The sequence below is a fragment of the Staurois parvus genome, unplaced genomic scaffold (assembly GCF_062004578.1).
Source record: "Staurois parvus isolate SC_StPar_1 unplaced genomic scaffold, SC_StPar_1.0 ptg000892l, whole genome shotgun sequence".
NCBI classification, from domain to species: domain Eukaryota; kingdom Metazoa; phylum Chordata; class Amphibia; order Anura; family Ranidae; genus Staurois; species Staurois parvus.
In genome coordinates, this window is record NW_028318688.1 from 499240 (window position 1) to 513574 (window position 14335).

Genomic DNA, 14335 nt, shown 5'->3' on the forward strand with positions numbered 1-14335 from the left:
TGGACACGGGATCCGTGTTGTGTATACTGATCTCTCCTACTATCTCCTGGACCCCCATAACATGCGTGTAATCAAATGACGGAATTTATGACGGAGTGCGGTAATTTTTTTTATCTAAAGCTTTTATTTAAAAAAAAAAAACAAAAAAAAAAACAGAAACAAAAAAAAAATAATTGAGGCAAGAGAAGTACTAGAAGAATATCAATGCGGAGGATGTTGTTGAGTAAAGTGCAATGGACTTGATCTCGGGTCTATTGTTCTGCCTGTGAAGTGAGGACGGGAAGGAGGAGGAGGAGAGGATGCAGGACCACGGCCTGATTAACATTCTCCCCTCACAGGCAGACGGCTCACAAAGGACAAACTCTGAACTTTCTTCTCGATTTTTATTCGCGCTCTGCGCACGCCTCCCCCCCCTCACCTCCCAAAAGGAATGGACACCCCATCTCCACACTCAGCACTCTGAGCCCTGTACAGAACTTGCTACTCATTTTCAAAAAAAGGCAAGATTTACAGCAAAAAAAAAAAATGATGTCCAGTTTGGTCCTGGCCTCTCTGACCCTCTGCTGTGTCCTTCTGCAAGGTAAGTGCCTTTTTTTTTTTTTTACGTAGTCATCCGTGTCATTTGTGCAAATTATCTGCTGGTTTGTGCAAAATGCATTCGGCTTTTGAAGTGTTAGACAACAAAAAAAAAAAAAGCAAAAAAAAACAAAAACATTTAATGGAAAAAAATGAACTTTGATTGGTTGTTCTGTATTATCATACATTTAAACTTTCCTGCTTGCCTTGACCAGCGAACTGAACAACTGATTAAGCAATCAGAATTCATCATTCACAGATTCTACTCCAGCAAAGTTCTTTTTTTTTGTGTCTTTTGATCAGCTTTAGAAGAAAATAACAAGAAGAAATAATAGGAAAATAATAACAAAGTTACATGTACAATAATAATAAGAATAAAAATAGACATGAACAAAAATATTACTAATAATAATAATAAAAACCATAATAATAATAAAAATAATGTACAATAATAAGAAGAATAAATATAGACATGAATAAAAATATTACTAATAATAACAATAAATATAATAATAATAATAATACATGTACAATAATGAGAAGAATACAAATATACATGAATAAAAATATTACTAATAATAATAAGAAGAAGAATAAAAAGAATTATAATAATATTAATGATACATGTACAATAATAAGAACAATAACAGTTTTAATAATAACAAAAGGTACATGTACAATATTAATAAGAATAACTATAGACATGAATACAAATATTACTATTAATAAGAAGAACAATAATTATAATAATAATAATGATACATGTACAATAATAATAAGAATAAAAATATACATGAATAAAAATATTACTAATAATAACAATAATAATAACAACAACACATTTTCATTTATATTAAGAATACAAATATTATTACTACTAATAATAATAAGAACAATAATAATAAATATACATGAATAAAAATATTACTACTAATAATAATAAGAACAATAATAATTATAATTACAAAGGTACATGTACAATAATAATAAGAATAACTATAGACATAAAAATATTACTATTAATAAGAACAATAATAATAATAATGATACATGTACAATAATAATAAGAATAAAAATATACATGAATAAAAATATTACTAATAATAATAATAATAACACATTTACATTAATATTAAGAATACAAATATTACTATTAATAATAAGAACAATAATAATAATAAATATACATGAAAAAGAAATATTACTACTACTAATAATAACAATAATAATTATAATACCAAAGTAGATGTATAATAATAATAATAAAAATATACATGAATAACAATATTACTAATAATAATAATAAGAAGAAAAATTATTATAATGATACATGTACAATAATAATAGGAATAAAAATATACATGAATAAAATATTACTACTAATAATAATAACAATAATAATAATAATAATGATACATGTACAATAATACATGTACAATAATTACTCAATTAGCTGAGTGAGCAGCAAACTGATAAGATGGAACAAGCGATCAGAATTCATCTTTCACAGGTTTTACTCCAACAAAGTGATTTTTTTTTCTCTTTTCATCAGTTTTAAAAGAAAATAGTAAAATAGTAATAAGAAATAATAATAAAATAATAATAAAGATACATGTATAATAATAAAAAGATGCTTGTACAATAACAGTAATAATAATAATAAAGAAAAAAAAACAAAAAAAAATAAATGGAAAAAAAATAATTGTGATTGGTTGAATGGTTGTTTGGTTGTTTGTTATGATCATACTTTTAAACGTTGCTGTTCCCCTTACTCAGTTAGTGGAGGTGAGCAGCAAACTGATAAGACAGAACAACTGATCAACCAATCAGAAATACTTTTTTACAGGTTTTACTCAAGCAAAGTGATTTTTTTTTTTTTTGCTTCTGATCAGTTTTAGAAGAAAATAATAAAAAAACAAGAAAAGAATAATAAAGAAACACGCACAACAATAATAATAAAAGAAATAATAAAAACATGCAATAATAATAATGTAAATAATATTTATAATCATAATTATACATGTAACAATAATATAAATACATGTACAATAATACTATTAAAATATGCATGTAGAACAATCACAATACATTTGTAATGATAAAGATATATGTTCAATTAAAATAATAATAAAGATGCATGTAAATAATAATATACAATAATAATACAGATACTTGTACAATGATAATAATTATAAAGATATGTACAACAATATTAATAATGGTGATAATAATAATACAGATACTTGTACAATGATATTATTATTATTATTAATAATAATAATAATAATAATAATAATAATAAAAATAATAACAATAATAATACAGATACATTTTATGTGCAATAAAATATAATAATGAGGTAAAGTAACTCGATGAAGCATGTGATCATCTAATGGGATAAGACCCTCGCATTCATAACTACCTGGGGGTGTAAGGCCCTACTGCCTCCACCCTTGATCTCTCAGTATAGTGAGGGTGGACCCCCTGCACTGCGCCCATGATCTCTCTGTATAGTGAGGGTGGACCCCCTGCACTGCACCCATGATCTCTCTGTATAGTGAGGGTGGACCCCCTGCTCTGCGCCCATGATCTCTCTGTATAATGAGGCTGGACCCCCTGCACTGCGCCCATGATCTCTCTGTATAATGAGGCTGGACCCCCTGCACTGCGCCCATGATCTCTCTGTATAATGAGGCTGGACCCCCTGCACTGCGCCCATGATCTCTCTGTATAATGAGGGTGGACCCCCTGCACTGCACCCATGATCTCTCTGTATAATGAGGGTGGACTCCTGCACTGCACCCATGATCTCTCAGTATCATGAGGGTGGACCCCTGCACTGCACCCATGATCTCTCAGTATCATAAGGGTGGACCCCCTGCACTGCGCCCATGATCTAATGAGGCTGGACCCCCTGCACTGCGCCCATGATCTCTCTGTATAATGAGGCTGGACCCCCTGCACTGCACCCATGTTCTCTCTGTATAATGAGGCTGGACCCCCTGCACTGCACCCATGATCTCTCAGTATCATGAGGGTGGACCACCTGCACTGCGCCCTTGATCTCTCTGTATAATGAGGCTGGACCCCCTGCACTGCAGCCATGATTTCTCAGTATGATGAGGGTGGACCCCCCTGCACTGCGCCCAGGATCTCTGTGTATAATGAGGGTGGACCCCCTGCACTGCAGCCATGATTTCTCAGTATCATGAGGGTGGACCCCCTGCACTGGGCCCGGGGTCAGTAGGGGGCCCCATAAGATGCCCCTGGTACCTTTTTCATAGGCTTTTTTGAGTTTGGGCAAGGACACAGGGGCCCCATGATCCCCTAATGCCCGGGGGCCCCATGAGTTGTCAGTCCGCCCCTGCCATGGAACCTACTATCAATGCGTTTTTGATGCAGAAAAAAACCCCGCACTGTACTGCATGTGGTGTGAACTGGCCCTTAAAGTCCAGGAAGGGTTCTCATCCTTCTCCATGAGTGTGATCCATAAGGGATGGTCCAATCTGCTGATGTCATGCCGCAATAAAAGAATGATGTTAATGGGTTAAAGGAGAGAAGAATGGAAACAAGTAAAGGGGTGAGAAGGAGAAGATAACCATTCTTGCAGCCATTGAGAAATACTGTGAGAGCTGTGATTGGTCACAGCTTGTCACATGGTACAAGGCTGTTGTGAATAGCCCTGTACCATGTGATCTCTGTGATCATTCACAGATTTCACACGTAGTAAGCAATGATGTCAGCAAGTGACATCTTGCTTACACCTATTCATGTGATCACTGATTGGCCAATCAGTGATCACATGATCGGGACTTCACACAGAGGTCCGGTACAGCGATCGGTGTTCCCAGGGAGCGCGCACAATCCAAAATGGCGGGCGTCGTTTATGAACGGCAACCCTCCCCTGCACTGGACGGGAAGTGGTTAATATCATTTATTTATTTTTATTTCACAACTACCCATTTACTTCCTATGATCGTCAGCTCCGTCTTTTTATATATCAGTTTTGGGTGGACTGGCTCTTTCCAGAGCCGCATGGAGATTCAGGTGGATGGAGATCGGGAGCCAGAACAATAGAAGGTTTCGGGGGGAGGATGTTCAGCACGGAGGGCCGGGTTCAGTCTCATTGTAGTTTCGGGATTTGGCAGGATGAAGACAGGAGATTAGCGCCCTGTATGCCATTCACCTCCACAGATCGATTGTTATCAGGAAACGCTGTATTCGGCCGGCTTCTGTCACAATACACTTTACTTTCTTGTGATATCTGCATGGTCTTTCCTGCCGTACTCACCCGCAATTCCTGCCTCTGTTAGAAAACTTCAGACAAGGATCTTCCCCGGGGACTCTTATCGGTGGATGCCAGGACAGACATCTAATAACACACATAAAGGAAAAGAAAAATACAATTTCAGCTGTAGATTGTGAAGCGCACCATCGCCTTCTTACAGCGGTAGTCACAGTAAAGTGGCGAGTGAGCAACCAGATACGATTATTGCACCACATCCCTTAAAACTGCAGATATTCAATAGAGAAGATGGGACTTTCAGGGAGCATGAACATTAATACCAAACATATTAAAAAGTTATATCATTTTTATTTCATTTTTTTTTTTGTTTTTTTTAAACAAAAAAAAAACAGGAACATAAAAAAAATTTCAGTACCAAGAGTGGAACTGAGATTCAAACTTGATTATATAATTGTAGTTACTCCCTACATGTTTCGTCCTCACGGGCTTCTTCAGGGAAGATTTTTTTTTTTTAAGAGATTTCAACCGCCGAGACAGTCTAAAGCCCCATGTACACGGGACACTACTGAACGATGGAAACTGACTGCTGGAAAACGTAGGTTAAAAAATGCCTGTTTAGAAGCGTTTATGTGCGTTGGCGTTTAGAAGTGTTTTTTAAAGATAAGCACAGGAGAACCTCCCAAATGCCCAGAATGCACTGAAAAGTGGTAAATTATTAACTATTTCAGCCTGCCTTGGCTTGTCCTCGACTATGCTTCCACCCTGTCCCAACCTGTGACCATTTATTATCGACCTCTGGCTTGTTCCTCGACTATGCTGCCGCCTGATCCCTACCTGTGACCACTTTGTCACGGACTGCCAGTGCCTCTCCCATATCCCGCCATATCCCTCCACCCCTCCCTTCCCGCTTGCACATTCCGATGTCTGTGGGGCTTCCATGGACAGGGCTGGGCCAGCCGTTGCCGAGGCAACCTAGCCGCGTCCCATTTGGTTTTCAAAAGACCCGCACAGGAAGCAGCCCTCCTCTCTCTGTTCCTGTCCATGCTGCTGGAATCATCTTGCTCCCAGAAAGATGCTGGGAGGCTCGGGTGAGGGGGACCGAGCCTCCCCAGCCACTCCCCCTGCGCACTCTGCAGACCCCCAAAAGGTCAGGACTGTAGCCCTCTGCAATAACCCAGGGTTGGGAGTCTCCACAGCACTGCATGAGCCTTCTCCTCAAAGGTCAGACCCCACAGCTGAGACTCTGCCAGTCTGTAAGCCTGTCTACTGGGTACCCTTGCACCCTGTCTGCTGCTGAGTGCCCTGGGAGCTGCTGCTGAGGGACCCTGCATACTATCCGTGGCTGCGTGTCCCTGGAGGCTGTCTGCTGCTGAGTGCCCTGGGAGCTGCTGCTGAGGGAGCCTGCACACTGTCCGTGGCTGCGTGTCCCTGGAAGCTGTCTGCTGCTGAGTGCCCTGGGAGCTGCTGCTGTCTGCTGATTGCTGGTTGTCCCTGGAACGCTGACCGCTGGTCATCCCTGTCTGGAGCCGCCCGCCGCTGAGGGTCTGCAAGCTGCTTACCGTGAGTGTCCTGAACTGTCTCCGCTGTGTGCACCGCCCACCCGTGTTCTGAACTGTCCCCGCTGTGTGCACCGCCCACCCGTGTCCTGAACTGTCCCCGCTGTGTGCACCGCCCACCCGTGTCCTGAACTGTCCCCGCTGTGTGCACCGCCCACCCGTGTCCTGAACTGTCCCCGCTGTGTGCATCGCCCACCCGTGTCCTGAACTGTCCCTGTTGTGCGCACTGACCACCTGTGTCCTGAACTGTCCCCGCTGTGTGCACCGACCACCCGTGTCCTGAACTGTCCCAGCTGTGTGCCCCGACCACCCGTGTCCTGAACTGTCCCTGTTGTGCACACTGACCACCTGTGTCCTGAACTGTCCCCGCTGTGTGCACCGACCACCCATGTTCTGAACTGTCCCCGCTGTGTGCCCCGACCACCCGTGTCCTGAACTGTCCCTGTTGTGCGCACTGACTACCTGTGTCCTGAACTGTCCCTGTTGTGCGCACTGACTACCTGTGTCCTGAACTGTGCCTGTTGTGCGCACTGACCACCCGTGTCCTGAACTGTCCCCGGTGTGTGCACCGACCACTTGTGTCCTGAACTGTCCCCGCTGTGTGCACCAACCACCCGTGTTCCGAACTGCCCCGCTGTGTGCACTGACCACCCGTGTCCTGATGGCATGCCCGGAGTATAGCTACCTGTGGTGCCCCTGAGTGCTTGAGCCATCGCTACCCGTTGAGTCCCCGTGAACCCAATGTCCCTAGAAAGCTGGGTGGGATCTGTGCTGAGCTAGAGTCCCCGAGACCCCTGCCCAGGGGTAGGTTGCCGCCTGTTGCCCGAGACCCCTGCCCAGGGGTAGATTGCCGCCTGTTGCCCGAGGCCCCTGCCCAGTAGTAGGGTGCTGCCTGTTGCCCGAGGCCCCTGCCAAGTAGTAGGGTGCCGCCTGTTGCCCGAGGCCCCTGCCCAGTGGTAGGTTGCCGCCTGTTGCCCGAGGCCCCTGCCCAATGGTAGGTTGCCGCCTGTTGCCCGAGACCCCTGCCCAGGGGTAGATTGCCGCCTGTTGCCCGAGGCCCCTGCCCAGTGGAAGGTTGCCGCCTGTTGCCCGAGGCCCCTGCCCAGTGGAAGGTTGCCGCCTGTTGCCCGAGGCCCCTGCCCAGTGGAAGGTTGCCGCCTGTTGCCCGAGGCCCCTGCCCAGTGGAAGGTTGCCATCTGTTGACCGAGACCCCTGCCCAGGGGTAGGTTGCCACCTGTTGCCCAAGACCCCTGCCCAGCGGTAGATTGCCGCCTGTTGCCCGAGTCTCCAATCTGCTGTCCAGTCACGGAGGGAGCTCGGCTGAGGCCCCAAGCCTAGGGGGGAGATTGCCTGCCTGTCGCTGAAGACCCCCCGTGCCTGGAATCGTCCCTGGTTTGCGCACACATCACCCTACAGGGCACTTCTACCCCCCTTCCTGCCTACAGGGCACTTCTACCCCCTTCCTGCCTACAGGGCACTTCTACCCCCTTCCTGCCCACCGGGCACTTATACCCCCTTCCTACCCACCGGGCACTTATACCCCCTTCCTGCCCAGGCCAATTTCCAGCTTTCAGCGCTGTCACACTTTGAATGACAATTGCGCAGTCATGCAACACTGTACCCATATGAAATTTTTATAATTTTTTTGTGACAGAGCTTTATTTTGGTGGTATTTAATCACCTCGGGGTTTATTTTTTCTTAAACAAACCAAAAACCACTGAAAATGTTGAAAAAAAAATGTTTTTTCTTAGTTTTTGTTATACAATTTTGTAAATAAGTGATTTTTCTCCTTCACTGATGTGCGCTAATGAGGCTGCACTGATGGGCACTGATAGGCTGCACTGATGGACACTGATAGGTGGCACTGATGAGGAGGCACTGGTAGGTGGCACTGATGGGCATTGACAGGTATCACTGAAAGGCAGCACTGATACATGGCACTGATAGGCGGCACTGACTAGCACTGATAGGCAGCACTGACTGGCACTGATAGGCGGCACTGACTGGCACTGATAGGCGGCACTGACTGGCGGCACTGATTGGCATTGATAGGTGGCACTGACGGGTGACACTGAAAGGCAGCTCAGATGGGCACTGATATGTGGCATCGATGTGCACTGGTAGGCACTGATATGTGGCACTTATGGGCACTGCCACGAGGCACTGATGAGCACTGACATAAGGCACTGATGGACACTGACAGGTGGCACTGCTGGGGCTACACTGATCATCAGGACACACTGATCATCAGTGCTCTGATGATCAGTGTAGATGTCCCCTCCGCGGAAAGCTGATTACCTCCTCTCCTCTCCTCTGTCAGCGTGACAGCTCGAGAGGAGAGAAATGCCGATAATCGACATTTCACTGTTTACATGTGATCAGCTGTGATTGGACACAGCTGATCACATGACCAAGCCGACGTCTTCGGCTCTTTCCATGATCGGTGATCCGCTGTGTCCGAGGGACACAGCGCACCGCCGATCGCCGCGGTGCGCGCTCCCTTAGCCGCGCATGCACAGTGAGAATGGGAGGACGTTATATGACGTCCTCTCAGAACGAAAGAACCGCCTTGCGTCCATCATAATACTATATGGCGGGTGGGAGGTGGTTAATAGCAAAAAGTCAAAAATATTGTTTTTTTCTGAAAATTGTCGGTCTTTTTTTTTTTATAGCACAAAAACAAAAAGAGGCACAGGCGATCAAATACCACTGAAAGAAAGCTCAATTTGTGGGAAAAAAAGGACTTAAATTTAATTTGGGTGCAACGTTGCATGACCGCGCAATTGTCAGTAAAAGTAATGCAGCGCCTATTGCAAAAAATGGCCTGGTCAGGAAGGGGGGGAAATCCTCTAGAGGGTGAGGGGTTAATCAGGGATAATAGGCCTAAACAGTGTAAACCTAACTTTTATTTTATCCCGGGTAATAGGGGGTTGTGCTGGATGTGAGTGATGTAACACGAGGTGGTTCAGGTGCACGCCGCTCTTGCCGTTAGCTTTGAATTAGCTCATGTTGCAAGCCAAAGGCAGCTCCAAGAATATGATCAGTAACAAGTGTATGCTTCGTTTTGAGCACCACAAAATCTAAAAAGGCCCTATCATCATAAAAAAATTTTTTAAAAACCCACAAAAGAAATTAAATCCTCAAAATTCAACCCCTGAAACCAAAAACCTGCCTTTTTTTATGAAGGGGAGCCTTGCAGCAGAAAAAAAGTGTATAGGCGTACCTCGGTTTATGAACGCCTCGGTTAACGTAATTTTCGGTTTACGAATGAAAATCCACTGAAAATAATGCCTCGGTTTCCAATTTTTTTTCGCAATACGAAGCGAGTTTCCCCAGGATGCATTACACCTGGGAGGTTTATAGCGCTGGCCCCGTGCCTTTAAAGTGCACTTTATAAAGAGTTTTGAACAGATAAGATTTTTTTTGTACTTTTTTCTGACCTCCGGAACGGATCATTACGGGAACGGATTATTGGTTTTCAATGCATTTATGAATTAATTTTTAATCATGTCCCTGTACAGTATTTATGCCTTTAAAGTGCACTTTATAAAGAGTTTTGAACAGATAAAATACTTTTTTTAAACTTTTTTCTGACCTCCGGAACGGATTAATTGGTTTTCAATGCATTCCTATGGGAAACCGCGTTTCAGTTTATGACTTTTTCACAATATGAAAAGTCCCGCAGAACGCACTAAATTCGTAAACCGAGGTACACCTGTATACTTAAAATACTTAAAATAAAAGCCCTATCGACATAGAATAAGCAACAATATATCCCCAAAATAAATGAAAACCTCAAAATACCACCCCTGAAACAAGTCTATTTTTAAGGGAAACATTGCAGCACAAAAAAGTTTTCTATGGACTGGACAGCAGCTAAAAGTGGCCACCGACTTAAAATCAACCACAAAATAAAATGAAATACAAAAAAACTAATTAGTACGGTAATTTATTTTATTATTTCAGGTGCTTGTATAGAGCTGTCAATTTACACAGCACTTTACATATATATTGTACATTCATATCAGTCCCTAACCCTCAAGGGGCGTACAATCTAAGGTCCCTAACTCACATTCATACATACACATACTAGGGCCAATTTAGACAGGAGCCAATTAACCTACCAGCATGTCTTTGGAGTGTGGGAGGGAACTGGAGTACCTGGAAAAAACCCACACAGGCACAGGGAGAACATGCAAACCCCAGGCAGGTGGTGCCGTGGCTGGGATTTGAACCAATGACCCGAGTACTGCCAGGTGGAAGTGCTAACCACTTAGCCACTGTGCTGCCCCATATAATCTTGCAGATACAACCAGCCCTTTGATGCTACCTCCAGTCCCCGTCACTATAGGATATAGGGTCTGAGGAAGAAACCACATTGTGCAGCGGGGAATACAGTCATCTGACACTCCTGAAATTTCTCAAATGCTGAGGAATCTGATTAAAGTTGCAACCCTGACGATGGGAGAAGATAGGAGCAGGGCTGCTGTTAGAAACCACGGAGCCCCATACAGCCAACCTGACAGGGCCCCCCTCCCAAAAAACAACAACAGTTTACTAGGCTTCAACTATGAATGGACACAGTGAGTGATCAGTACCAATCTCTCATTGTGTTCATTCAGGAAAGGAAGGGTCTGGTTAACGTGACATATTTATCGGACCCTTCCCCCACTCTCCATCCTGAAGGATCCTATTGTGTGCTTGCAGCTGCCAGTGGGAAGAAGAGGCAGGAAGCCGGCACTGTGGGGGCCCAGGCATTTATGAATGGACACAGTGAGTGATCAGTACCAATCGCTCATTGTGTTCATTTAGGAAAGGAAGGGGCTGGTTAACGTGACATATTTATCGGACCCTTCCCCCACTCTCCATCCTGAAGGATCCTATTGTAAGCTTGCAGCTGCCAGTGGGAAGAAGAGGCGGGAAGCCGGCACTGTGGGGGCCCAGGCAGCTGGGTGAATCAGATGTGCTCAGGGAGGGTGATCGGCATGGTGGGCGGGAGGGGGGGGACAAGTTTTGCATAGGACAATTTAAACTCAACCCTAATTATCATCCTCTGCTGAATGCTTAATTGCAGCAGTTCACAGGGAACAATTCTGTAATGAAGGAGTCTCCATTGTCTGAAACTTGTTGGATGTAAGTAAGGCCGGCCATACTTGGGTCGATTTCCGAACGATTTTTCGTTCGAAAATTGGACCTAAGAATAATCGGACGATTTTCGCTCTGTTAGTGGGGCAATGGCACCGGCTGATCTTTGTGGTTCCTCCCCATTTATCGGGCATGCTGGAAAATTCGTAAAAAAAGGACCGATTTTCACAATCATTGGTGGCACCATCGGATTACAGTGCGAAAGATGTTTTCGATTTTCAATCAAAAAATTGTTCGGAATTCGACCCATGTATGGCCTGCTTAAGTAAGGGCAAAACCGTAACCCTATGAGGCTGCGTGACCGCCCAGGAAGTCTCAGAGCTGTTTGCCTATACCACAGATTATCCACTCGCCCTCCAGAGGATTTCCGCCCCTTCCTGACCAGGCCATTTTTTTACTTACTTTAAATTACAATTGCGCGGTCGTGCAACTCTGCACCCAAATTAAATTTACATCTTTTTTTCCCCACAAATTTAGCTTTCTTTTGGTGGTATTTGATCGCCTGTGCGTTTTTGTTTTTTTTTATATTTAAAAAAAAAAAAAAGACTGAAAATTTTGAGAAAAAAACAATATTTTTGACTATTTGCTATAAAACATGTCCAATAAAAAAATCAAATTTCGTCATAAATTTCGACCAAAATGTATTCTGCTCCGTGTCTTTGCTTAAAAAAATCCCAATACGTGTAAATTAATTGGTTTATGTAAACATTATAGCGTTTACAAATGGCGGTATAGATACTGGGATTTTTAAATTTTTAAACATTTTTACTAGTAATGGCGCGATCAGCGACTTATAGCGGGACTGCGGCGGACATTCTAATGCTGAGGGGGGGGGGGAACTGACTTGGTGTCACTGACATCCCCATTGACACCAGTACAGTGATCAGTGCTAAAAAAAAATCATTGACGCTGTACTAACGGCGCTGGGCAGGAAGGGGTTAACATGAGGGGTGATCAAGCGGTTAACTGTGTGGTGGGAGTGTTTTACTTGGGGGCGGGCTGGGGGTGTGCTTCACTGTAATCACACTGTTCTGGATGGCTGTGCTAGGCTGTGCTGAGCTGTGCTGTGCCCGAGCCGACAGGGAGGAGAACTGTTCATAAACAAAAAAGTTCTCCTCCCCGCTGGAGATCCTCGGTAATCACCAGGCACCGGCAGGTAATGACAGCGTGGGTAGGGTGTGTGCGCCCCCTACCCGGAGATGAAACATCACGTATTTATACGTAATTTTGCGCACCCGTGCCGCCTGTAGCAATATTTCTGCTGTAGGGCGGTCGGGAAGCGGTTAAGCAAGTGGCAATTGCATTTGGTTAAAAACATTTGGATAAAATGTATTTACTGTATTTTCCGGCGTATAAGACGACCCCCTACTTTTCCTGTTAAAATGTACTGTTTGGGCTATACTCGCCGTATAAGACTACCCCTCTTCCAGTGCACACCAGTGGGAAGAATCGTGCCCCATCATTGGTGTCAGTGGGAGGAATAGTGCCCCATCATTGGTGTCAGTGGGAGGAATAGTGCCCCATCATTGGTGTCAGTGGGAGGAATAGTGCCCCATCATTGGTGTCAGTGGGAGAAATAGTGTCCCATCATTGGTGTCAGTGGGAGGAATAGTGCCCCATCATTGGTATCAGTGGGAGGAATAGTGCCCCATCATTGGTGTCAGTGGGAGGAATAGTGCCCCATCATTGGTATTAGTGGGAGGAATAGCGCCCCATCATTGGTGTCAGTGGGAGGAATAGTGCCCCATCATTGGTATCAGTGGGAGGAATAGTGCCCCATCATTGGTGTCAGTGGCAGGAATAGTGCCCCATCATTGGTGTCAGTGGGAGGAATAGTGCCCCATCATTGGTATTAGTGGGAGGAATAGCACCCCATCATTGGTGTCAGTGGGAGGAATAGCGCCCCATCATCGGTGTCAGTGGGGGGAATTGTGCCCCATCATTGGTATCAGTGGCAGGAATAGTGCCCCATCATTAGTATCAGTGGGGGGAATAGCACCCCATCATTGGTGTCAGTGGAATAGTGCCCCATCTTTGGTGTCAGTGGGAGGAATAGTGTCCCAACATTGGTGTCAGTGGGAGGAATAGTGTCCCAACATTGGTGTCAGTGGGGGGTGGAATAGTGCCCCATCATTGGTGTCAGTGGGGGGTGGAATAGTGCCCCATCATTGGTGTCAGTGGGGGGTGGAATAGTGCCCCATCATTGGTGTCAGTGGGGGGGGGAGAGGAATAGTGCCCTATCGTTGGTGTCAGTGGGGGGGAGGAAAAGTGCCCCATCGTTGGTGTCAGTGGGGGGGAGGAAAAGTACCCCATCGTTGGTGTCAGTGGGGGGGAGGAATAGTATCCCATCATTGGTGTCAGTGGGGGGTGGAATAGTGCTCCATGATTGGTGTCAGTGGAGGGTGGAATAGTGCCCCATCATTGGTGTCAGTGGGGGGGGAGGAATGGTGCCCAATCGTTGGTGTCAGTGGGGGGGAGGAATAGTGCCCCATCGTTGGTATCAGTGACACCAATGATGGGGCACTATTCCTCCCACTGACACTTGCTGACCCCTGTTCCAGTATGGTGCTGCTGCAGCCAGCATATGTGGTTGCAGCAGCACATAAGCACGGCACACTTACCTGCATCTCCTTCACTCGATTTTTGCAGGGCCGCTCAGCTCCGTCTCCTCGCCGGTGATTGGCCACCTGTGTGCCTTTCCTGAGCTACAGTTCTGGCGGCCAATCACCGGTGAGGAGCCGCAGCCGAGCAGCCGCGCGAACATCCAGTGGACGAACTGAATGAAGGAGCAGCCGCGCTTCCTGGACCGGA

General features: G+C 45.0%; 1 protein-coding gene across 2 annotated transcripts in view; it reads left to right on the forward strand.

Annotated features, from left to right (window-relative positions):
- Positions 1 to 203: 203 nt before the first annotated feature.
- LOC149442395 (uncharacterized) overlaps positions 204 to 14335 on the forward strand; it is a 78068-nt gene continuing 63936 nt past the window's right edge. For both annotated transcript variants that reach the window (XR_016307198.1, XM_089656161.1), the window contains exon 1: positions 204 to 580. Coding sequence is in view for 1 of the 2 variants with exons in the window: in XM_089656161.1 (XP_089512287.1) it covers positions 526 to 580 (55 nt within the window). In the remaining variant the exon portion in view is untranslated. The remainder of the gene's footprint in view (positions 581 to 14335) is intronic.